Raw genomic sequence first — 27,505 nt, 5'->3', positions numbered from 1 at the left:
ATATGTTTCAAATTGATTAAAGACTCTGTTATTTGTTTTAAACTAATTAGTGATTATTTTTCGAGAAAATGATCCAAACTGCAGACTTTACTTAAACTTAGGTACTGTATATTTACCTAACATTACCCCTTATATTTTTATATTGCTCTATTCTTTTCTTTTCTTTTCTTTTTTTTTAAGAACAATTTAATAGATAAATACCATGTTTGACGATAAATAAAATAAATAAGTGCCACGTTAATTGTTTTTCCCTTTTGCATGTTTTTTTAGGTCGTAACTTTCCAACGTCATTTTTGGAACACTGTCTAATCTTCTTCGTTAATGCATGGCCCACTAACTTTTTGCAAAGTTTGAAGACTATTAAGTTTTATATTTTATACATTGGTAAATTTTTATTTTTTTAAAAAAATTCTCAACATATCGTATGTATCGCCGGTCACTTAAATCGTGATTTGCTTGAAACCAAAAAATTTAGAGTTAAGTTTTTATTATGAGTTAGAAGGATGCGATAGTAGATGTTTTTGTCAAATTAGCTAAAATCATTAAATTGAGATGTTTTTCTCAAATTACCAAAAAAACAACTCTTCGTGAAATGTTACAACCATTCATATAAATCTTGTAGTGAAAAGCTGTAACTTTTTAATACCAAAGATTATAACCTCAAGTCAAAAGGTATAGTCTACGGATGTAAATCTCGACTCAACTCGAAATTTAACTGAGACGCAGGTTAGGGTTGTGAAATCTCAACCCCTCAATCCGCCAACCCACTAACCTACTAATCTGATTTTTTTTTCGGGTTGGTTTCAGGTTGGTTTCAGGTTGACCTATTGAGTTACCAGATCGACCCACCAACCTAAAAAGAATTTAAATTTATACAATTTTTTTATAGGTCGACCTACTAACTCATTTGATCTGAAATTTACCCACCAACCCGTCAATCCACGACCCATATGACATGTTTAAACTAAAATCAACCCGTCAACCCACCAACCTATTTGACTCGCCAAATCGAAACTCGACCGGTCAACCCGATTTTTTTTTCCAGGTTGGTGGGTTGGGTTCGGGTTGACAGGTCAGAGTTGAAATTTTTGACATGAAATTTTTAAAGGATTGGGTTAGGGTCAGAGATTTTCAACCCGCCAACCCGCGAACCCGAGCCCATTGACAGTCCTAGTTTTCCAAGACCAAGAATAGGCATAACCTTTTATAGAGTGTCAAATGTTAAAAAAATAAATAAATAACAGAATTTTATCTTCAAACTCAAGTTCTTAGTTGCCATGGACTAAAGTTGTCCATTGTTTTTCCTTGTAAAAGTTTGTGATACCTTAAAGCAAGTGAGCACAAAATACTTTATAACAAATAAAATCAAAGAAAACAAAAAAAAAAACAACTCTAAGAGAAAACCTTGACTTTCTAAACCCACATGTTTAAATGATTTACATGTTTATCTAATCTTTCCAAACCCAAAGGCATATACACAGTAACTCACCCATTAACCCTTATCGGATTTAAATTCACAATTTCAATTTAATCATCTTCAATGTCTTCATAGAATTGGAATGGCTAACTAAAAAATTTAAAATATTAATAACACACCCAATTTATTAAAACTCATAGCTTAAAATCATGTTTTTCAACTAAACAAAGATATAACCGATAACCATTGTCTAAACCACCCCCATTTATTGGTAAATGACTAAACGTTGTTTCCTTTTTTTTTTTCTTCTAAATAATAATTTCATGTGTGGTAATTGTTTCATAAGTTGTAAGATACATGTGTAAATATTGTATGTGTGGTTTGATGTACACATATTATGTCTGCATGCACATGTGTTTATGCATTTCATATGTGTATGCATTTCATATGTGATAATGAGATATGGACACATGTGTGGTTCAATATACACATTTATATGTCAGTCGGTTCCCACCCGTGATTATGTAGTACAAGAGTGTTATGATTGTTTATTTATGAGGCTCGGATGTTATCATGTGTATTTTGTTTTAGACTAAACATATGTATTATCGTTTGAGTATATTTTTAGCCTTTAAAAATTGATCTTTTTGATATGTTGATTTTATGGTGTGTGTATTTGGATTCATTTGATCAAAATAATACTAATAATAATAAGGATTTTGTTGTGTGGTTTAACTATATCCAAATGTTTGCGTCAATTCATATAATGATTTAATATAAAAATATAAGGGGTTATAACCAAAAGAAACATTCATTGGAGATGAATATGAGTAAAATAGTTGGTTATGGATTCATAAAAACATTATAAAATATTTAATTAATTATCATAAAAAGAGATTCGTGTAAAATTTAAGATGGACAAATGATAAAGACTTTGATTTGAATGGACGACGAGATAATTAGACGTAATTAACTCATACTTTAATGACAAACCTTTTGCTAGTGTTTGACCGTTGACAATGGGTCAAAATATCAAATTTGACTCACAAAATATCACCAAACTAAACATGTTTTGTTTGTTGTACTCGTTTGTTACTGATCAGACCCCCCATTCTGGTTACGTATGCATTGTAACTGTCCATATATGATAGTTCCCTTTTAATAATTGAATTGAATTCCCCATATCTCATCTTTTTTCAAGTAAAAAAAGAAAGATAAAATTCTCCATACTTGTTTCCATTATAATAAGTTTTATAGCAATAATTCAATAGGATTTGGAAGGAAAAGAAGGGAAATGGGGGGAGGTGGGTTTGATATGGAATCATTGGTGGATGCAACAGCAGGGGCAATTGGATCTCTTGCTAGCACTACCATCTTGTACCCTTTAGATACTTGTAAGACCAAATACCAAGCTGAATTACGCACCCCCCATCTCCGTAAATACAGGTTCCTCTTCTTTTGTTTTCTTGGCTACGATTCTATTATGCAGTAAAATGATTGTTGTAGATAATTGACAGTTATCATTGGTTTAGCTTATTTTCAAGTTTATTCTAGTTTGATTTATATATAATATATTAGCTTAGTCCTGTTTTTGTAGCTTATATCTGCACATATATTAGCTTATTTATGGTTGTCCTATTTGATCGATTACATTAAGAAGCTTGAGCTAAGGGGTTGTTTGCTTTTAAGTGCTAAAGTTTGGATCCTAATCTCAAATCTGAGAACCAGATAGTAACATCCAAATATGACGTTCATGAGCATAGTGTTAACAGTATGTTTCTGTTAATTTAATAATCATAGTGCATAAATGGGTAAAAGGATGAGGTTTTCCATGTTCAGCTTACCCGCGGAGGGCGAGTCTCTTGACTCAGATTTACACCGTCTAACCAGATTATTCCGGTGGCCTTTTCTGAACCTTTTCCCTGGCGACACCCAAGATGTTACCTAGTAAGATTCGAACGCGAGACCTCTTGTACCACTAGGCCACTTTGAATTGTTATTGTTGCTACTTTGAATTGTTGAGATTCAGGGTGAAAAGGTAACTTACTAATTAGCCCATGTGATCATATGCAAAGTTGTTGATAATCTCTAAATACAATGTTCCTCACTTCTTTGTGCCCAATTAAACCCTCCTGTAATGAATTATTAATGAATATCTGATTTTGAACAGGAACCTTTCTGATGTTCTCTGGGAAGCAATTTCCAAACGTCAGGTTCTTTCTTTGTTTCAAGGCCTGGGTACAAAGAACCTGCAATCGTTTATTTCATCATTCATATACTTCTATGGATATAGCTTCTTCAGGAAGATGTACATTGAGAGGTCTGGATACAAGTCTATTGGAACCAGAGCTAACTTGCTTATTGCTGCTGTTGCTGGCGCTTGCACGGTTGCAATAACCCAGGTTAGTCAAAATCATATTAGCACGTCTTACAGTATCGATAATGTAACGAGAAGTGGCAATTTTGCTTACGTATAAGTCGATTTTGGTTGTGTGTTAAGATGGAGTTTGGGGGTGCATATTTTTAACTTTTAAGTGCTGATGGAGAGTGTGTTCAAAATAACGACTACTCTCCAGATTAAAGATATGGGCATGTTTCCTCTACAATAAACTAAAACCACCACTAATACAAATACTTCAAAGTGCATTTTGATTTTTTAAAACCTAATAAGTTACAAGTACTTCAAATATGCACTCCCAAACACCCTATTAAGTATTATTGTAATTTTATAATATTCGTAATTTTTTTGTAATTACTGTGTCAATTTTTTATAATAACATTTAAACAATAGACATTAAGTGTTTGTGGTTCAACATACCGGCCCGTTTGGACACAATTCTACCAGGACCTGTTTTGACCCGTTACTCAATACAATCACATTATGGCTTGTTACCTGAGAGTATGAGGTGTTTTGTTCAGCCTTTGGATACAGCTGCATCAAGGATGCAAACGAGTGATTTCGGCAAGTCCAAAGGGCTATGGAAGACCCTGTCAGAGGAAACATGGGGAGAGGCATTTGATGGACTTGGCATATCAATTTTACTTACGATAAATCCAGCAATTCAGGTAATAAATCATGTTCTGTTGCAGCCACAAAAAGTTATATAATGTTGAAATTAATTATCATAATGCACATGAATTTTGGTTATGGTTTTGATTATAGTAGTTTTAGTATTTTAATTTAGTGCTGATGATAAACTTGTAAGTGGTCAAGTTAGTTGGTTAGTGTATCCCTATTTTGTAGGCAGTAGTGCACGTTAAAATAGTGGTAGTGGTACTACCTTTCAGTTATCGTTTTGCCTATATAAGGCACTTATTTATTTCGTTTTATGCAATCAGAAAATTAGTGAAAACATTCTGTGTGTTTTAGTTTGTGCGTATATTTCTGATTCAACAATTGGTATAAGAGCCGGTGAGATTCGAGGCCGGTTTGAGAGTCGTCTTTAGAGAAAGAGTGTAGCCCTTGGCTGCGGGGCAAAACGCAGCAGCAGCAATGTACTAGGAACAGTTTTGGTTTGTGAGGCTGTGATAAAACTGATCACAGGTTATACAAAAAATAAAATAAAATAAAAAACAACAGAAGATGGTGACCCGGAGGTGACTCATGTCAATCTCTGTAGCAAGGAGAGTATAGGTTGATATGACAGTGTGACGGGTCGGTGTGACTCGTGGCTGTTGGTACCCATGAATGAAGAGGAAAAGGCTGTTTCGGAGCAGCGATTTTCGTGTATGTGTATCTTTCTTGTTCGCCGTCAGATCGTCGTGGAATTTAAGCACAAGGTTCACGACTCTTGTTGCCAGGATCTGACCGTTGGGTTTACCGAACAGAAGTTTTTGTAGGGAGTTATGGGCTGTAGAAAATTTTTTGCACGTGTGTGTAACTGTAGAAAAACGAACATCTTGGGTTCGTTTGCCGGTGGATCATTGTGTCTTTTGAATTGGGGATTTGAGACACGGATATTAAGGTTTTCACCGTTGGGTTTTCTGATTTGAGATTCCTACAAAAAGATGGAGATGTCCGAAGTTGCTGCTGTGGCAACGTTGGTGACGAGAGAAGAACCATGGTACTTGTCGGTTACGGTTGCTACAGGTGGAGAAGATGAAGACCGTTATGGTGGTGTTTGCCATAAATGTATGAGCAGAGTAAACCCCCAGTTAAATTGGGACAATTGACAGTGTGATGTGTGTCGTGTGTCGATGCTATGGTGAGGTATCAATCATCTGATTGGAGATGTCAACAGAGGTGAATGACATTGTGAATGAGAGGTTGAATTGTCCAAGCCAAAAGCAGCCAATGTTGAATTGGTTTGTATGGTCCTATGTCTATTCAAGTTATTAATTTAGGAGCTATCCAAGGAAGAAGCATGAATGTGGTGTATTCACGTGAAGCCATGCATTGGGCATAGTCAAAGTTCACTTTTCAGAAAATATCTTGTTTGCTTGAAGATGTGTTTTCTCCCTGTATGATTGTGTATCACAACATTATCCTTCCGTGTTGAAGTCCGGTCAATGTTGATATACCATCATTGTGTGTGTTTCAGAATGGCTATGATCTCCATGTGTCGGGGAGCTATCACCGTGTATCGAGATAGTCTAGTAGGTTGTTTGAAGGAAGGAAAACTCGTTCAAAGGCGGTGGTAATGGATCTGACAAGATCTTGGTAACCCTTTGAAACATTTGGGTGTTGAGTTTCTGTGTTGCTCGAGGATCACTTGAAGGACAGTTCGAGGGTCACTTGAAAGATAGTTCGAATACCAGTGTGATTCAGCCATATGTGAAAGATACTAAATGATAGGAGCGATGACTATGGTATTAAGAGGGAGCTTTCAAAGAGTTGGAAGCTTGATGTTGAAAGGAAGTATTGAAGAATTGGAATTATGATAATTAGAGGGAGTGTTGAAATTAATTATCATAATGCACATGAACTTTGGTTATGGTTTTGATTATAGTAGTTTGAGTATTTTAATTTAGTGCTGATGATAAACTTGTAAGTGGTCAAGTTGGTTAGTGTAATCCCTATTTTGTAGGCAGTAGTGCATGTTAAAATAGTGGTAGTGGTACTACCGTTCAGTTATCCTTTTACCTATATAAGGCACTTATTTATTTCGTTTTATGCAATCAGAAAATTAGTGAAAACATTCTGTGTGTTTTAGTTTGTGCGTATATTTCTGATTCAACATATAAGACATATAACTTGGGGGGTGAATTATTGCTGCCTATATATTAGAGGAAATGTTAGGTGATGGAACCTAAGACCCCCAGCTTATGTTGAGCAATTCCAAATCAATCCGAAATTCAAATTGATAAATTGACAGGCCCTCATTATATTTTAAAACCAAGCTTTTTCTCATTAAAAAGCTGAGGTAGTTAGTAAAGGTTTTAGAAACAGTCAAAGATCCAGGAGTTTTTGATATGTACAGTAGTGTCTTTGACCTTGCAAAAATCAATACAGACCCTCGTCTTTTAGACTGAGAAGTTATCAGACATTCCATTCCTGGTAAAAAAGGTCCAAGTTTGCATTGTATGCATGTAGAGCTCCAAGAATATACAAATTACTTGATCAACACTGGGTAATTTTATATATAATTATGTTTGCAATTTTTTCGCAGTACACTGCATTTGATCAACTAAAACAAAGACTACTGGAGGGAAAAGCTGGTAACCCGCAGTCACTTTCTGCCCTTAATGCTTTTCTGCTAGGGGCAGCCTCAAAGTGTGCTGCTACCTGCTTGACTTACCCGGCTATCAGGTGAGTTCTTCTTTGACTTTTGAGGTCAAATTGAATTTTTAATTTCAAAGTTTATATCAGTTATGTGATCTAAAACATCCATTTATAAAAGCGGTAGAAATTTAAAAGAAGAGCAAATTGCCTAAGAAAAGGAGCCAACATTGGTCAGATTTCTATTCTACATAACCAACTTACTTTACCTAGAAAAACCATCAAAGTTTCAAATTTTGTAAATTAAGGTAATATATTATGTTAACCGGTTTACATGGTTGCGTTTTAAGAAAGCCAATTGGGTCTTAGTTTCCGACACATTAGCTGCCAAAGTGCCAAATCATCTTTTGACTGAGTGCGTGCATGTATTGCTTACGCTAGATCAGAATTTCTGGAACTTTGATAGCTTTTTTTAGCCTAAAACAACAGGTAAGTTGAGCCATGACCAAAGTTGGTTAGCACTATATGAATTAGTCTTTGAAATTACGCAAGTCTAATTTGAAGTCAAGTATCTATCTATTTCACCCCGAAAATCAAGCTGATTACCTAACCTTAAACCTTGGCCAAAGTTGGTTTCCTTTTTACCAAATTACTCGTTGCAATTGTGCAAGTCAATTTGATGTTAACTATTAATATGACCCCCATAAGTCAAGTTGTAAGCCGTAAATTATGAAGAGTCAAAGCTGAAATGTCAAATGTGTACCACGGACAGATGCAAGGTCATGATTCAGGCAGCAGAATCAGAAGAAGATAGTAATGATGAATTAGATGTGCAATCAAGAAAAACAGTAACTGGGGCACTCTCTGCCATATGGAACAAGGAAGGGTTGCTAGGATTTTTCAAAGGCTTAAGAGCCCAAATCCTAAAAACCGTGCTAAGTTCAGCATTGCTTTTAATGATAAAGGAAAAGCTCACAAAGAGCACATGGGTGTTGTTTCTGGGAATAAGGAGATTCTTGTTTCTAAACAGAAGCAGGTTAAAAAGCTCTTAAATAGTGTTTGATAGATTGGGTTCTGATGTGTAATAAGGACCACACATGGTCTCGTAAATTAAGAGTTTTTTTATATTTATTTATTGTTTAAAACGTTGTTTCTTTAAAAAGATTACAGTGCTTGAATAGATAACTGTCTATGAAGATTTAAAGTTGCTAGCCCAGTGGTATCCTCGTACAAAATGATCCAGTTCACCCGGAAGCTTCAAATCACTCCACTAGAAAAGGAACAAAGGAACTTTGGTCCAGCGTTATACGGAATGACCCATCGTTCCATTGTACGGAGTAGTTTGTAAATATGTGTGGATTTATTTAAGAAGTTTTGCCTATAAAAAAAGGTTCATGAGAAATAGGTTGGAATTTTTACCTATATCTGTGGGTGGGTGTGTGTGTGTGTGTGGGGGGGGGGGGGGGGGGGGGGGGGGGGTCCTGCCGTCCTGCTATATGATTTTTATAAAGCAAAATGCCGAAAACAATCATTGGGATATTATCTCACAACTGCATACATTTAGTGTTGGTTTTTTTATTTTATTTTTAAGGGTTTTTTAATAGTTAATAACCTTATGGCATACACATACAACAAGGGTTATCAGGCGTTTGCACATGAGATTGAGGTCAAATTTAGGTAGTGTCACCAACAATTTATACTAGAGCCGGGATTAAATTTCTAATAATAATCTTGAGTATGAAAACAAATCCGTGTTGTATTTGGCTTGCAAATCAAGGTTAAATTTTGGTTGGTGTATATGTGGGATTGGGAAAGTTAACCCCTCCTCCATAAATAGAGGATGGGGGGAGCGGAATGAAACATACCAACAAACGAATTCTTTGGAATACAAGGCAAAGGCAATTCGGATCTATCTCTAATATCTTTTGTGTTTTTTTTTTCTTTCTTTTCTGGGCATATACGGCTGACTTGGTAGGATATTTATTTTTCATACAATAAGTCGAAACAAAAGGTCATTAAAAAAAAGTCGAATGATCAGGTTACATACAGGTGTTTGATATCTTATTATATTCAACACACCAACGTAGTAATAAGGGCGTTGGATTTCGAATATTATAAGAGGTGTCGGTACACATTACAATTGACAAGCCATTAAGCTTGGAATTTTAGCTTACAAGTTTGTTTTTTTTTTTTTTCTCTTTATTGTTTACCCGTAAAAGGTTTGTGAGAATCATAGCTTTTTCGACTTGGGCAGATTAAAGTCGCATAAAAAAGTTAGTGTAGTTATATTAATACAATAAAAGTTATCCACATGTATACACAAGATTAATTCCTACTTGTGGGATCAAATTCTTGTAGCATTTCCAATATTTAGATTAATTTCCACATGTATACCTCATATTTTGTATTTAAATCCATCTAAAAATATTGGTGATCTATGGATTATAGGTGAGTGGTTGGTATGGTGTCACATTTGAATACCGTCGCTAATAAAAAAAATAATACGGTAAGTTTTTTTTTTTTTTTTTTTTTTCTTTTTTATCTTTTGATGTTTATAAATATTAAAGGTATAGTGTGATGTGAATGATGAGTTGCCATCAAAATAAAATGGATTGAGGTGGTGTGGTGGAAAAAGTGGTGAGCATCTTACAATTTAATGTTCAATTTTAACTTGTTAAAAGTGTTTTGATTTCAATTTTTGATCGTAAAAGTATGTTTGTATTACGTAATTCTTCATATAAAATATATTGATAGATTGAGTTTTAAATATATTTTCCATTGATATAATTTTCATCGAATACTATCGACCAATATATTAAAACAGGATTAATGCTTTCTTTGTACAACACGTGGCGGTGTACTTAAGCGACACATGTCTTTTTTTAGTTTATATCCAATTAAGCAATTTTTAAATAACATTAATAATTACTCCTCTTTTTAGTTTATCCGTATATAAATAATAAATACCTAATATAATTAAAAGTTTTATATTAAATTATTACTCCATCCATCCTATTTTAGTTGTCATGTTGACTAACTTTGACTGTAAATAACTTTGATTGTGTCATGTAACACTTGATATAAAATATATGAATGGATTGGGTTTTTAATGTACTTTTCGTTCATATAAGTTTCATCAACTACTATATAGTACAAACAAAGTTATTTACGGTCAAAGTTAGTCAACATGACAACTAAATGAGACAGATGGAGTATTATATATATGTTATCACCATGAGAAATGATAAATCCTTCTAAAGATTAGCTTAAAAATCTCCCTAAAACTTTAAGAAGATGACATGTGTTATCTACTAATTCTCTTTCCCAATCTTGCCCCTGATTTTTTCACATGTCATCATCCAATAGTTAGAAGAATTTTTAGGCTATTTTTTTAGAAGGATTAATCATTTCCCTATCCAAATATCTATATCTATATATCTATATAGAGTAAGAGTTATTTAAGAACTCACAAATAAAAAAGAACTCAAGAATAATTCTGGACCACATATTTCTCCTATTTTTCTCTCTTCAATTAAATAATAAAATTCATCAAAATCATTAAAAATGTTTTATCTCACAAATCGTAAATCATTAGATGAAAAAAAAAACATGGGTAGTCTTAAAATTTCGTCCTCTTTCATTAGAGATCCAATTCAATATACTTTTGACGACTTTTTAACTTTCATTTTTTTCCCTTGTACGTGTGTACCTACACATGTGTAGGATCATTATTTTCACATGTAAATTAGTAAATGAACAACATGGGTAGTCATAAAATTTCGTCCTCTTTCATTATAGATCTAATTCGATATACTTTTGGCGACTTTTTAATTTTCGTTTTTTTCCCCTTATACTTGTGTACCTACACATGTGTAGGATCATTGTTTTCACATGTAAATTAGTAAATGAACATATGTACACAACAATGAAGGTTAAAGGCGGAGGCCGTTAATCCATGGCGGAGCCATGGTGGCCAAGGGCGGAGCCCATCAATCCATGGCAGAGCCATAGCGGCTACGGACGGAGCCCGTTAGGTAGATCACTCATTACCGGTAACCCCTATGACCTATCACCCCCAATGACCTATCACCCCCACCAGCTTTAGTTTATGAACATCCTTAAGGGCGAAACCTGTTCCGAATCATAATTTTTGTTCAACCTACACATGTGTAAGTTATGTGTAAGTACTAAAAAGAAAACGAAAATTAAAAAGTCGTCAAAAGTATATCAAATTGGATCTCTAATGAAAGAAGACGAAATTTTAAGACTACCCATACCTTTTGTTTCGTCTAACGATTTATGGTTTGTGAGATAAAACATTTTGAATGATTTGAATAAATTTCCATATTTAATTGAAAAGAGAGAAAATTACACAAAATATGTGGTCTAGAATTGTTCTCACATTTTTTTTATGAGTTCTTAAAATAACCCACCCTTATTTATATCTATATCTATATATTTATATTTATATTTATATTTATATATTTATTTATATAGCCTATCAAATTATAACCTTTGAGATTCGATTTTCGAATATATATGAGAGAATATCGTGTACACATCTTCATGTTAAGAATTTATGGTTGAGGAATCGAGACACATAGATTGTTTACACCATATGCTTTCTAACTGGTGGGCGTATATGGTTTTTTTTTTGAAGGATTTGTGATTGGTGTGCATATATGGCATTTTTTTGTGTATTTTATGGGATTTTTCTGAATATATATATATTTTTTAATAGTAAGTTAGTACTTAGTAGTTAGCATTCGAAACAACACAATGACATCTAATTGGGCAGTATGCGGGAACCACACATGCCTAGGATGAAACCCCAGACTCTCAAAAACCCCTCTAATAGTCCATTCTTACAAATGTAAGAAGTGAGATTCGAACCCTGGTCAATTAATTTGTTTTTCTTTGTGTATTTTATATGATGCTTCTGAATCAATTCGTTGTACTTGAAGTTATGTTCCTAATGTTTTTATCGTCTATCTTATAGTAAGATTATTTTTTTTTTTTCTAGTTTATGCTTATGTAAAGATCAATGAGAGCATGTTTTCTATTGGTTTTATTGTGTATTTTGTGGTTTAATATTGTTAAACACTATAGCTTTATCCAATCTATAATTTTACAATATATATAAAATCTATCTCAAAATATTTATATGGTTTCTCTCTTCTAGCTATCAAAACATTTATATTTTAATGATATCAACTAAATAGCTAACAAAATTGTAATCAAAATCTATAAGGAATCTATATATCTATATGTATTTTCTATACCCATATAAAAAAAGAGTTTAATATATTATTTACTCTTTCAGTTTCATTTCAAATGTTTAAATTTGACTTTTTAAATTTATTTATCTTTTAACTTTGACCTTAAATATTGTTATATGTTTTATATAACACTTGATATAAAATATACTATATTCATAGTAATTGTATATTATATATAGTCAATCCGTACATCGTACGGGTATTAGGACTGTATAACATAAATAAAGATATATATTCTCAAACTTTTTTTAAAAAAATTAATAAGTTACAATTGGACATTGAACTAGTTAATTTACCCGCGCGTTGATGCGGAACATGTTTTTCAAATGACAGAATTTGAATATAAACATGATAAAATCATCAACAAACAGAACTTTTAGTTGTTGCTATACACAAAGAAAAGTTAATGACTACTTTCAAGGAAGATAAAAACAATTTCAACAAACACAGCAGATATGGATGTAACTACATAATGTCTCAATGTGATACAATAAGAATATATCTCAAAGTGAGTAATGGATAACAAAACCAAATCTTAAGAAAAACCATGGGTGAAAATCGTAAAGTTATAAAGTTCGAAGATGAGAAAGAAAGTAAAAAAAACAAATACAAAAATCTTAAGAGTAAAACCGTAAACATGTAAAACTTATGTGATAAAAACATGAGATCATAAAGTTAGTTATTATTAAATATAGACATAAAAATTTTTGGGGGTTAAATGTTAAAAAGTAAAAACTACAAGGAGAAATTAGAAAAAAAAATTGTGGGACATGATGCATTAGCTATGTTGTACTTTATGTAATTTAACTTGTAAAATTTAAGTTAGTTTATAGTATAGATAATAATAATGTGGGAAGAAAGAGTAAAATGTGAAAAGAAACAGTAAAATGTAATAGTAAATAAATATAAAAATTGGGGGCGGCACTCAAAACCCCAGAAATATATATATGTCTGTCGCACACAACAACTTCTGTGCGAATCCACCTTATTTTGCTGCTTGTGCTGTATATCAGAGTCACATCAGCAGATACGACAACAACAAGAGAGGGAAAGGTAAAAGTAGGTTAAAAATAAAAATGGAAATAAGGGGATTAGATAGCAACGGGCGTGAATTCAAAAACCCAGAAGAGATGTGGGAACAAGAAATTGGCGATTCACAAAAGAAAGTTGATTGGTATCGTAATGGTGTTGGCTATTGGCAGGTAAGTACTTTTAACCTCTCCTTTTCATCCAAATTTATAACCTTTTTTACTTTCGCCATTTTAAAAAAAGAAAAAAGATTTTAGGGTATGTTTGGCTAGACTATCTTAGAGCGTTTGGTAATATCATGTGCTTTAAAAAGTAGCTGCTAGTTGGTTAAGTGTGGAAATTATTAGCTCAATTTCTCAGGATGACATATAACATAATCTAGTTTAGTAAGGATGACGATTCGATACAATTTGGGTTCTTAAAATGACTTGCATTTGTATTATCAGTACATAAGGTTCAAACTATAAAGAATCCTAAAATCACTATCTTGAGTTTATAAACTAAACAATGACATGTCATACTTAGCTTAATAGAATTTTACCGTTCTTTTCAGTATTTAAGCTACGTGATGGTTAAAAGGAGACGAATTTTAAAGGTTCATTGGTTAGCTGAGGCATTATATAATACAATGGTTAAAAAGAGGCAAATAGGAAAGTAGGTTGTTGTTCTAGATCATTAACCCAATAAATATAATATTTTTAATAACATCTTGTGTTTTTAACTTCTTTTGTTTTGCTTTGTTTGTGATGAGAAGGGCGTGGAAGCATCAATGGATGGGGTTTTGGGTGGATATGGACATGTGAATGAACCTGATATCAAATCTAGTGAAGCTTTTCTTAATACTCTTCTGACTGCATTTTTTCCAAATGCTGGTAGAAATCAACATCTTGTCGCTCTTGGTTAGCTCTCTTTCTCTTTTGCTTTTTTTTTTTTTTTTTTTTAAGGAAAAAAACACTTATATGTAAGCTAGATGAGCGTTGGTTGTTTTCGACATGACTCTGAAGCAATAGAAAAAGGTAATGAGAGGAACCCTGGTCCCGGTACCACAATTATATACCCATCGACCCACCCCGTATTACCTATATGATGCCGGTACGATGCCTCCATCCTAATCCCCACATGATTTGGGCATCCCAAAGGATCGAGCCCACGTCTTTAGAACTTCACATGTGGGTCTAGTCTTTATTGGTAACGGGTACCTTAAAGAAGTTGTTTTTTGTGCCAAGCGGGGATCGGACTTGGGACCTTAAGGTCAGCAAATGCTTCCCTTACCACTAGACCAACTTTTTGTTGGTATGACTTTAAAAGCAACATGCACTGCGAAGCACGTGTGTATCTATACTTACTGTACATATTTTGTATAAGTTCAATGAAGCCAAAGTTCCCAGTTTTAGAAAGAAAAGAAACCCATGAACAGTCTTTGGCGTGTCGTGTGGGCGTGTGGTTGCCGTTGGTTATGGAGATGGGTGCATTTGTGAACATACACAGGTTTGGTCCACAACTTAGCCAAGTAGGAACCTGATTCATTAGAAAGTTTTCTTTGAGCTTGGATAAGTTTCCATTGGATGAAGTTGATTTACCTCTCACGTGATGGGCCTGGGATGTTTTGGCATGGGCTGGTTGTGGTAGCCAAAAATTCCAACCTTTTGGAAAGAAAAAACACATATAAAAAGTTGATTGTATTTATCTGGTGGTGATAAATTTGAATTAGTTGAATGCATGATGATCTTGACAACAAGATTGGGAGAATTTTTACAAAGATTAGGGCTTTTAGACCCAATTATATTTAGTACTTGAATGTGAAACAATTGTACTAGTTTGTACTCTCTTCGTTCCTCTTAACCAATTCCATTAGAATAATTCTAGAGATTTATGTATTCACTTGTTTTCATTTTTTTGTATAGGTGAAACAAACATACTGACCATAATGTGTTGTTTTTAAGATACTTACTGGTGGTTAAAATTGCTGCAGATTGTGGCTGTGGAATTGGAAGGGTGACTAAGAATCTTCTTATAAGATACTTCAATGAGGTCGTGACTTTCTCACTTTTTAATCGTCATATAAATAACTTAAGAATGAGATATATGTTAAGAAAGTTATGAAACAAATCTTTTTTATGTGATTCATGAATTTGGATGTAGGTTGACCTTCTTGAGCCTGTGTCGCATTTCTTGGAGGCTGCACGTGAGAGCTTGGTTCCAGAAAACCTGTCGGTTTCCGTGGAGCACAAAGCTGTGAATTTCTTTTGTGCCCCACTGCAGGTTAGGATAAGTTATGAATATGTAAATAACTAAATATTACTGGTGGAGGTCACATTTTGAGCTATGTATTTGTGAATGGGGGTTTGAGTTGTGTGGAACTCTGCCTGTTTTGCTTCCTACAAAACTTACCAATTTTGACCCATCACCCAACCCACTTGTTCTTCCACCTCTCTAGAATATATGTTTAGCGTATGGATAATTATAAATCAATCTAATTGGTGTGCCTAAAAATCAATCTAATAATAAGATGGTGACACTTGGAAGATTCAATGGATAAAATTAGGAATGAGACTAAGTGGATACACATGTCAAGGTTTTAAGTTTTAGGTTGAATTTTAGGCACATCTTTAGGTCTATTTATCATTTTCCTTAGTGTATTAATGCTTTTGGCTTCTCTCATGGTTAAGCCACATGACGTTCCACATGACATTGAATTTAAATCTCGACAGATAATCTTGATGTATTATCATTTATATTATGATGGCTATTCATTGCTTTTTTAGCAATATCTTATGCTAAAACTATAAGCTTGTTATAGAATTATTTCATCCATAATCCATTACAATAAACACTGAACATGGGTCGCTGTCAAAAATGTTTTAGGAATTCACTCCAGATTCAGGAAGGTATGATGTCATATGGGTCCAATGGTGCATTGGGCATCTTTCCGATGATGACTTTGTGGCATTCTTCAAGAGAGCAAAGGTACAATCACATCCGTTTCTTTCTTACTTTCTCCATCCTTTTCATCAACATGTGTTGTACAATACAAGTCTTTGCACCATGTTCTGAAGTTTTTGGTCGATATTTAAAATTAGTGAAGTGTTTTAAGGTATGCAAAAATAGCCTTGGAATTTGTATGACGTGATCTAGAATTATCTTTGTTAAGAATTTTGATTGAATAGTTTTGCGATCATACTTAATACGTTACTTATATTTAAATTAAGAAATTCTTAATGGGACAACCAAGCCTGAACTGACTGATACGAACCCATCCCATAATAGGCTCGTATGATGCCATAAGCTAGGTGTAGAACTCACTCCCAAAAGCTAGCTTGAAGGAGGAGGGGACACCTAGGCTTATAAACCACCAACCAATCCCATACCTGGCCGATGTGGGATCATATCACTGACTTGCTTTGACATTCAAAAAAGTGCTATTGTTTTAACCCAGACCATTATTCGCCAAGTATGGAGCTAAAGTTACCCATACTGACGAGTACAAGTCGTCCTAGGTATTGACTTTGGCCTACAGCCTACTAGGTTCATGTATACTGTTAATGATTGAGAAATTAAAGCTAATGAAGTGTACTACTGGTAGTTAACGCTAGCTTTAACATATCAACTTAATGAACTATTCACTTATTTTTGGAACGAAAGAGCATGTTCTATCTGATTTGTCACACATAAGAGAACATGAAAAACTATAGGTTGTTAAGTATTACTCTCTTTAGTTTACGTAATAGATTTGGTTAATTCGCAGTTGTACTGACACATGTATATACGTTCAGGCTGGCCTTAAACCTGGTGGATTTTTTGTTTTGAAAGAAAACCTTGCACGATCAGGTAGGAAGTCTCAGTTCTCTATAACGTTTTTATTTGTAATATCTTCATTCTATGTAATGGTACATGGAGGTATACAGGATGCATTCTTGCTCTTATAAAGCTTATATAAACAAATTGGTTCAAACAGCAGCATTGAAGAGTGAATTGTTAGCAGTGCATATAATAATGAAAGCAGATATTTTTTTATTCTGCGAAAGGAGAAAGGTAGCATTAAAATCATCAAATGTAACCCTTAAATTTTTAAAGGGGACATTCTAAAACAACTGAACTTAGATAACACAGTTGTTTAAATGCAATTATGTTTTGGAAATTGCATTTATAGTATAGAGTAGGCGATAGTGCTACACACAACCACACACACACACACATATATATATATATATATGACACGTGAGTTCTAACATGCTTGAATTCAGGATTTGTGCTGGATAATGAAGATAAGAGCCTTACAAGATCTCATGTATACTTCAAAGAGCTCTTTAGGCAATGTGGTCTTACCATCTACAATACGAAGGTAATTCCAGTTTTCATTTGAAAAGTTCATGTAATACCAAGTTGCAATTGCTAATAATGTACTTACATTTCCTTTTTTACTACTGGACCTAAAAAAATCACAACTAAAATAACTGTTTTACAATAATATTCTGAAAGTTGGATGGATTTAGAGATTCTTAAAAATCAATTGGGTTAAACCAAAAGTGAAGGAAATTGCATTGCAATCTATTGCAATGCACCTTTTCCCATTCTATCAAAATTTTGACCGGAAGTTTCTTATATTTTCGTAAGATTTCTCTATTTCCCGGCTGATGTCTAACTATTCTCCCTATGTTTATATGGATGATTCAGAAGTGTGTACATTTTGTATTATTTGGAAGTGACTTGAACTTTAGCTTTGTACTCAGGCAGATAATGGTTTTGGGTTAAAAACTTAAAATGGATCCTTTACTATAATTGAATTTGAGGGATGGCCTGGATGCTGTTTCTACATATTCTAGGCGGCTTTCTGCTCATTTAAAAAGAACATTTTGTTAATAATGTTTGTATGTCGGCAGGATCAAACAAAATTTCCAAAAGAACTATTCCCTGTGAGAATGTATGCATTGACAACAGAAATGCCGAAAAGAGCCATCTCTTCAAGACCAAAACGACAGTCTAATAGACCTGGTCTAATCAGATGAAAAGCTGTTAGTGTTGGGTCTTTTTGTGCATTTAAGTGGTGATTGTGTATTGCTTGTCCAGTTTTTGATGTTTCCTTAATAGACAAAGTGGCTTTTAGATTTGTAACGGCATGTACTAGATGGAATGAGTTGACATTGTTAAAGGGACATCTTATGGTACGAGGTCGATTTGATATTTCTTTAAGTGAAAGATTGTTTGGTGTGAAGAGTTATGACTGTATATTGGAATATTCGTTATGATTTGGTGAGCACAATAAGATTAGAATAAAATTTGGGGTTTCTTATAGTTTCTCAAGTGTCATAGTTTTTTTTTTTTACCTTTTTGAGTGCCCCATCTACTGTTGTAACCTCAAGACTGAGAAATAATACAAAAATTTAGTTTGGATATAGAATAACGGCTAATAGTATAGAAGTAATACAACTAGGTTATTTCGTGTGTTGTTTCCTTTTCCCGTTTACTTTTGGTGGTTTTGTTTATTTGGTGTTGTTTGTTGCCAAATGATCTCTAACCATCACTACTTAATTATCCTTTTACGTGTTGAATAACAATAGTAGATTTCTTGACTTTAGACGCATATATATAGTATATATATGATCAAACTCATTATACCGAATCTTGTATTGATAAGAGTTTCGAATCCTTTAATTATACCGAATCTTGTATTATACCTCTAACAATAACTAAATTATCCTCTTACATGTTGAATAACAATAGATGTCTTTGACTTTAGACGCATATAGTATATGATCACAAATACTATTAGCCTTATAGCGTCACCATGTTTCATATTAGGACATCACGATTAGGGCATTCGTCTCCTAACTGGCTAACTGTAGCCTTATATCATCACCATGTTTTGTAATAGTACATCACGATTGTAACATATTGATTGCCCACACAGTCTCACCATTTAAGCACTCTTTAGGCATATTCGTGTGTTGTTTCCTTTTCTCATTTGATTTTGATTGTTTCAGCTTAATTTTTTTTCTTCTTTTTATTGTTTCAGCTTAATTTTCCTTTTACATGTTGCATAAAGGCCTTTTAGTTGAGACGATATATATATATATATATATATAGGTGAGATATTTTGAGACCACCTCTTATTTTAGTACCAACTAGGACCATTGATTTTTGTACACCATCATCATCTACTACGATATACAAGACTTTTTTGTAAAAACACTAAGACTTTCCGACGACGGGCCCATCAGAAAATCATGTGTAAGTTAACTTACACATGTGTAAGTTACTTACACATGTGTAACTTACACATGTATAAGTTAACTTACACATGATTTTTCTGTGGGCTCGTCGCTGGAAAGTTTTAGTGTTTTTACAAATAAGTCTTGTATATCGTAGTAGATGATGATGGTGGTGTGTAAGTTATGAAAATCAATGGTCCTTTTAAAAACCCTTTTAATAAATCTTAACCCTTAATAATTTGATCAACGGTTACAATAAACAATGGCATTCAAGTAATTAACTAGAAAATGAAATTAATTAATGGAGAGTCTCCAGGGGTATTATAGGGTTTTTGATTAGTATTTTATTATTTGAAACCGTAAAACTATTTTATTAGATCCTTCTGATGATTTTCCCACCACTTAAATCACTATCTCTAATTCATTCATCAGTTAAAAATACATTATATGGCATCTGTGATCTGCCCCACAAACCAAAGTCCCAAACCCCTGTGTCTTTTTACTCTTTCCTTCTTTCTTGTTATTCGATTCTTTTCAAAAAAAAATTAAAGAAAAATTTTATTAATTTATTATTGTTGTTTGGGGATAGTAAAAACATATGAGTATATTTACTCTCCCATTTACTATTGAGGCATGTATACATGTGTGCTGGGGATTTGGGGTACGAAAAAAAGGGTCCACGAAATGAAGAAAATACGAAAGATTTTTGTTTTTTTTTTTTTTTATAGTAAATGTTGTATTATAGTTGTTGATCAAGTTATAAATTTTTTCTAAATTTTACTTTTCAGGTATTAATTAAGGAAAATGTTAAACGTAACCCCTAGGGTTATAGTTAATTTGTTTAGACAAGCATGATATTGTTGTACTCCGATATTTAAGCATATTTTCAGGAAGTGGTTATATGAAATGTACAACACTTTTAAACATGTCGTTACAACTTAAACTTAGCCCCTGGGGCTATGTTTATCATTTTCCGTTAATTAAATGCAAATCTTTTTTGTAGTTTTCGTGTGATTGTAGTTTTTATTGGAAGAAACACAAAGAAGCGAATTGGGTAGTCGTCATTAGCCAACAAGTTAAAAATGATGATGATATAATGAGAGACATGAACATATGTGCGTTAGTAATCATGTGAGGACATATGTGCAAAAATATTGTTATGAGCATATGTATGCAAGTATAAGATGAAGATCCTTTAAGGTTGTGTTCAACTTTGTAGGTAAAGTTGAGCACATCTTGACCTTTGGATTAAAATCAAAGGTCAAGATTCAAATATGACTTTTGAATCTTGGCGTTTGATTTTAATCCAAAAGTCATAATGCCAACTTTACCAATAAAGTTGAGTTTTAACTTTAAAGGATATCAATCCGTGAGTATATTATAAATAAATAGTGTTATGATCATATGTGTGCAACTATTTGATAAATAAACATTTAATATGATTAGTTAGTGATCACATATGCATGAACAGTCATATGAGCATATGTATGCAACTATTTTTTTTAATAAAGATTAATTTCATTAGTTAGTGATCACATATGCACAATCATATGAGTATATGTATACAACTATTTTATAAATAAATATTTAATATGATTAGTTAGTGATCACATGTACATGAACAGTTATATGAGCATGTGTATGCAAGTATTTTGTTAAAAAAATATATAGTTTTATTAATTAATGATCACATGTATGCAAGGATTTTGTTACAAAGATTTAATTTGATTAGGTAGTGATCACATATGCACAGTCATATGAGCATATGTATGAAACTATTTTCTAAATAAATATTTAATATGATTAGTTAATGATCACATGTGTATGAATAATCATATAATATTATTAGTTAATGATTACATGTGCATGACCAATAATCATATAAACATATATATGCAAGTATTTTATAAATAAATGTTTTATGTTATTAGTGAATGATCACAAATATGCACGACCAGTAGTTTTATAAATATAGATATATGTATATAAGTGTTTTATAAAAAGATATTATATGAGATTAATAAACTTAAGCTAAAGATAAAAGCAAAAATAAAATAATATCTGGACAAATCAATGTTTAAAAAGGAGGAAGTATTTTACGATGTGAAAGAAAAAAAATATAGGAGTATAATAATAAATGTTGGGGGTAAAAAAGTTAAAATAGTTATGTAAGGGTGGATGTAACCGTAAGCAATATTCAACGGATAAATATCTTTAATTTAATCTATTATCAAATTACACTGTTATCCTTAATTATATTAAGGGTAAATTACCAAAATCATACCTGAAGTTTGTTCGAAACTACACGGGTCATACCTACAATTTAAAAATTACGCGAGACATACCTAACGTTGTCAAAAACTTACACTGACCATACCTATCGCTGACGGTCGTCTATTTGACCGTTAAGTCAAGTCACGCGCCATGCATGTGAGGTATCAAAATCGTAATTTCTAGTATACTTCAGGTATCATTTATGTAATTTACCCTAATAAAAAATTATTAAGAATTTCAGAGTTTTATTTATACTTCAATTATTGAGTTGGGTAGATATGAAAAAGAGAAAAAAAAGAAAATAATTTAATTATGAAAAAAAAGTTTTTTTTTAATGAAAAATGTATCGAGAAAAATAATTGATACAAGAATGCATTTAATTTTATATATATCATTATTATTTTGTATAGTGAATATAACAAGGATGATAACCATAAACTACTAAAGTTTTACTTTTATATTATTATTATTATTATTATTTTATTTGTTATGATTTATTTATTTTTTGATAGAAACCTATATATAAAAAGATACAAAATTTTTTTTTAGAAAAAACAATATAACATTTTCATATGGTTTTGTCATCCCCTAAAATTAGAGGGGTAAAGTAAAGTTGAAGGCTCGTTACGGTTTTAAAATATTTCTCAAATTAGCAATCTGTAGCATTTTGGGTTTGGAGTTCCAGAGAAAAACATGTTTTTTGTTTTGTGCATCCATCTTGGATGCATATTTTTCAAAATGATGCATCCAATAAAAAACGTGATTTTTCTGATTTTGACGGATCAATGTGTTGTTAAACACATAAATATTGATAATTAGTTATGCACTATGTTAGTTTTTTAGACTTTTAATGCATCAAAATGATGTAGAATATCTACCCACTCTAATAATTGAATATAAATATAAATATCTTAATTTTTTTTTATTAGAGTAAATTACACAGATGATACCTGAAGTATACGCAAAATTACGATTTTGATACCTCACATGCAAGGCATGTGACTTGACTTAACGGTCAAATAGACGACCGTCAGCGATAGGTATGGTCAGTGTAAGTTTTTGACAACGATAGGTATGTCTCGCGTAATTTTTAAATTGTAGGTATGACCAGTGTAGTTTCAAACAAACATCAGGTATGATTTTTGTAATTTACCCATTAATGAAAGAAGAGTTTTTAAAGGTTCTTGTTTTTTAAGGTTCTCAAAATAACCTAACCCTATATATATATATACACATATATATATATATGGTAACACTCCGGTGAGAACACTTTTAAAATAAGAACGGTGAGAACACTTAAAAACATCATTTTGATACATTAAAAGTCCATAAAACTAACATAGTGCATAACTAATTATCATTATTTAAGTGTTTAACAACACATTGATCCTTCAAAATCGAAAAAATCACGTTTTTTGTTTTGTGCATCCATCTTGGATGCATATTATCAAAATGATGCATCCAACAAAAAAACATTATTTTTTTCGATTTTGACGGATCCATGTGTTGTTAAACACTTAAATAATGATAATTAGTTATGCACTATGTCAGTTTTATGGACTTACACATGATTTTCTGGCGACGAGGTGACCGGAAAATCATGGTAGTGGTCGGAGATGATCATGGTGGTGTGTAAGTTACAAAAAACACATGTCCTAAAATAAGTGGTCCTAAAATAACTTGCACACACACACACAAGGGTAACACTCCGGTAAGAACACTCTTAAAATAAGAATGGCTGGTGAGAACACTTAAAAACATCATTTTGATGCATTAGAAGTCCATAAAACTAACATAGGGCATAACTAATTGTCATTATTTAAGTGTTTAACAACACATTGATCCTTCAAAATTGAAAAATCAGGTTTTTTGTTGGATATATCATTTTGATGAATATGCATCCAAGATGGATGCACAAACCAAAAAAACATGATTTTCTCGATTTTGATAGATTAATGTGTTGTTAAACACTTAAATAATGACATTTAGTTATGCACTATGTTAGTTTTATGGACTTCTAATCCATCAAAATAATGTTTTTAAGTGTTCTTACCGGCCATTCTTATTTTAAAAGTGTTATTCCCGGTGTGTTACCCTATATATAGAAACAATCAAATAAGAACCACCAAAATGATATATGAGACTAATAGATTCTGACCGATTAGAATACTTTGATAGGGAAGTAATATAACGTATCATACCTAAATCAAGTACATTAATAAAACAACTATACACAATATGAAGTGATACATGTACAATAACTTTTATCTATACGTACACAAGAATATCAAGTTTTACCTAGATGTATTTTATGTGCGGTGTACCTGCTTGTACATGTCGTGTATGAAGAAAAATTTGTTATTCACACGTCATCTCTGATACGTGACATTTATTTCTCCAATAAGGCCATATTTATGTGACAATCTAGAGCTCAAAACCTTGAATACACTTTTAATATACGTAACCAATTGATCATAAATCCCATATGATGATATGAGCTCACAAGATGAAGACTACAAAGTCAAAGGTTCAAACCTTGTCAAAAATAAGTTCTATGTGGATCGAGTACGCTTTGAGTACCAAAATGATATATGAGACTAGTAGATTCCGACCGATTTACTATTTTTTTTTCACTTTTAATATACGTAAAGATCAAGAAATTTGGTTTTTTCTCCCAAAAGTAACCGTCCATATTACAAAGACACACAACTTTAAAAGATGTGTAATAATTACAATTTAGTACTACATACATAATAGTTTGAGGTTTTACAACGTATTTAATGTTTCATGAACTTTGAAATATAAATTAAATTTTGAAGATTGAAAAGCTTGATTGGTCAATGTTAGGTTAGTTATCTTTTAAAGATAATGGTAAAATATACGGAGTAGAGTACATAGATATAAACTATATTTCATATTTTTTTTAATTTCAAATTGTAGATAGTAGTATCATATATATAGTATAAGAGCATAGTGAGCAGTACGTGAATATTAATTTCAACTGAAGTTGTTGACTTTTCTCTGTATTTATAGGGATATGTTGAAAGCAGGAATACAAAATGCAACTGCTACCCATATATCTTAATTTAATTTACATAAAGATGGACTTATAACATATCATAACATGATCAATTGATCATACATAATGTCGATCATGAGTAGTGTAGTGTAGACTCCCTGCAGTGTGATGATGAGGATGTCCGGGGCACAAATTTGCGTGCCCAAACATGCTTCCCATTGATTGTGTATTTTGATTTTCCGTGCGGACCATCTCTCTCGACTACAGCCCTGACCATTGATGGAGAGCGAGCCACAATTCGCGCATACAGTGGTTGATCATCCGGGTCAACAGATTGCATATGGATGGATATAATAAAAGCCCCAAACATTCTGATCATCAGATAATTAATTGCTTATTGGTCAATAAATGGTCAAAACAAAAAAATTAATTAATTAGGAAAAGTTAATTTATTGGAAGAACAAATAAACATATACATTAATTCATTATTCTTATTAGGGAAAGACACATATACATTAATTCAGTCTATGGGTATATTTTGACGAAATTATCTGTAGGCTGTAGCTAATAGTTAGTTATAATTTTTAGTTGAAGTTGTAATATGTAAATTTAAAGCAAACGCTTTTAGCCAGAGCTTTTAGCTTTTTAGGGGTGTTTGGTATGGTAGATGTAACTGTAACTTCGAAAGGTATATGCAATTTTAAAAATTAAAAGCTATACAATCAAACTAAAATTAAGGTCCTGAAACGTTACTTCATTTTAGCATTTCATTTGAAGCTTTTGCTTTAAATAATTAAAAGCTATAACTAGTTATATCCAAACAAAGTTTTAAAGTAAAAGTCAAAGCTCTAAAAAAAAAACTCTTAAAGAAGTTTTTGACGAACATGTATATCTTATCTTAATTATTCATATTGATCCGGCCCGTTTATACCAGGAATTGAATGATATATTAATTTGTAATATAATATTGTTGTAAAATGATTAACTAAGAGATATACGTAGATACGTACGTACCTAGTGAAGTATTCCCTAACTTCATTCTCTGGAATGGGATACCCTTTGGAGAAGGTAAGGAAGATGGTTCGATCTTCTGGTGGTACGACCTGTTCCTGATCTTCTTCTTGATCCCTTATTACCAGTGAAAGAGCACGGGATCCATCGTATGCTTTCTTCTGCCTCAAATTTGTAGATAGGCTGTCAGTTATAGGAGGAACAAGAGCAGCATATTGATGATGAATATTATTATATGTGCCACCACTACTACTACTACTGCTTCCCATTTGTTGGTATTCCATACAAGTTCTCATAAATTGGTTTGCATCAACAAGGCATCGAACAGTAGCATCTCTTGGGAATTGAATCATCATAGACGGTTTACCGCCACTACGCCTTACAGATTGGTCAAGGATGATGTCATCAAACGCCTTGACACAAACCTCCCGGCCTATGCAAAACACTTGTTCAAAAACCAAATCTCCATTGTGATAAAACTCCTCTAGATGTATACTTTTTCTATCAAGGAAACTTTCGAGGAGTGATATGTCACAACAACTTGCCAACGTGTTATATGCTTTATTATTACTAGAATTATTTGTTTGCATCAACTTGAGGCATATAACAATGTGATCAACAATAAGGGTGATCACCTCTACGGTCAAACGGTTAACCATCTTTTGGACCAGATTGTAGGAAGTATATCCTTCTCTCTCCAACCATATCAGAAATCCTATGACGAGCATCGACTCGATCACCTCTTTTTGCATGATCATATACAAGAATGTGAATAACGCGCGCTCTTCTTGGTAAAACAGCCGATAATCGTCTTTGCTGATTCTGGGGCTGCTGTTGGAACCACCTGTGATTGGAAAGAGTGAATGTTGTTTTTGTGAAGCAAATATGTTTGCCATTGTAATAATGATATTAATTAGTGTATATATATTTTGAATGTAAATTAATTTGGGAATTCAGTGATTTATGTTTGTGGGATTTGGTTTTCAAAATGAAATGGCACCAATATTTATAGCGATCATATTTGTGTAGGGGTGATATATGTAAAAGACCAAAAACACCCTTTAAGAACGTCATATATGGTTTTTGAAGATTTAAGATTTTAAATGATGATCATTGTATGGCATGTGTTTTAAGCTGTTTTGTAAAAATAAAAACGGTTAACCTTAAAATGGCTAAAAGGTTAGAACTGACTCCAATTATTGTAAGTCCTGTAAGAGAGCGTTAAAAGGAGTGTTTAATGCGATAAAATGAAAAAAAAAAAAAATTAATAAAAGAACTTCTCTTTTGTGATTGCATTGAAAAATGAGAATGAAAATGTAAAAGTGGGGATGATTTCTAGTATCCTCATTTTTATAAATTGTATGTATATTCATTGTCTATTTGTGTCAAACTAGAGAAATTTTTTTTTTTTCAAATGCTTATAATTTTATTTTTCATGGTTATATTTTTCTTTATTATATTTTCATTATTCTTAATTTCCTGGTATATATCAAACATCTTTTAGTATTATTATAATACAAAGTTTAATTTTATGTTAGACTCTATATATTGCTATGTTGATTTTTCTTTTATATAGTAACACATTAAAGTTTATTGTTTTAATTAATT

General features: G+C 32.4%; 3 protein-coding genes across 3 annotated transcripts; 2 read left to right on the top strand and 1 right to left on the bottom strand.

Moving 5' to 3' along the window:
* Positions 1-2,576: 2,576 nt before the first annotated feature.
* LOC122598285 (peroxisomal adenine nucleotide carrier 1-like) lies at positions 2,577-8,287 on the top strand. Its single transcript, XM_043770881.1, has 5 exons — positions 2,577-2,863; positions 3,588-3,819; positions 4,337-4,483; positions 7,027-7,166; positions 7,849-8,287. Exons 1-5 carry the CDS (start codon positions 2,712-2,714, stop codon positions 8,126-8,128), a joined length of 951 nt encoding a protein of 316 aa, XP_043626816.1. The 5' UTR covers positions 2,577-2,711; the 3' UTR covers positions 8,129-8,287.
* A 5,005-nt stretch (positions 8,288-13,292) lies between these two features.
* Positions 13,293-18,679, top strand: LOC122596104 (alpha N-terminal protein methyltransferase 1). Its single transcript, XM_043768624.1, has 8 exons — positions 13,293-13,557; positions 14,139-14,283; positions 15,357-15,415; positions 15,527-15,646; positions 16,250-16,351; positions 17,158-17,212; positions 17,629-17,726; positions 18,265-18,679. The coding sequence occupies exons 1-8, from the start codon at positions 13,303-13,305 to the stop codon at positions 18,388-18,390; spliced, it is 960 nt and encodes a 319-aa protein (XP_043624559.1). The 5' UTR covers positions 13,293-13,302; the 3' UTR covers positions 18,391-18,679.
* A 6,340-nt stretch (positions 18,680-25,019) lies between these two features.
* Positions 25,020-26,793, bottom strand: LOC122597661. Its single transcript, XM_043770233.1, has 2 exons — positions 25,901-26,793; positions 25,020-25,257 (listed from the first exon to the last, which is right to left on the bottom strand). The coding sequence occupies exons 1-2, from the start codon at positions 26,791-26,793 to the stop codon at positions 25,020-25,022; spliced, it is 1,131 nt and encodes a 376-aa protein (XP_043626168.1).
* Between the last annotated feature and the right edge of the window lie 712 nt (positions 26,794-27,505).

This window comes from Erigeron canadensis, chromosome 4, assembly GCF_010389155.1.
Source record: "Erigeron canadensis isolate Cc75 chromosome 4, C_canadensis_v1, whole genome shotgun sequence".
In the NCBI taxonomy this organism is placed as follows: Eukaryota; Viridiplantae; Streptophyta; class Magnoliopsida; order Asterales; family Asteraceae; genus Erigeron; species Erigeron canadensis.
The sequence above is the reverse complement of the archived record's forward strand: the minus strand, read 5'-3'. Positions and strand labels throughout refer to the sequence as shown.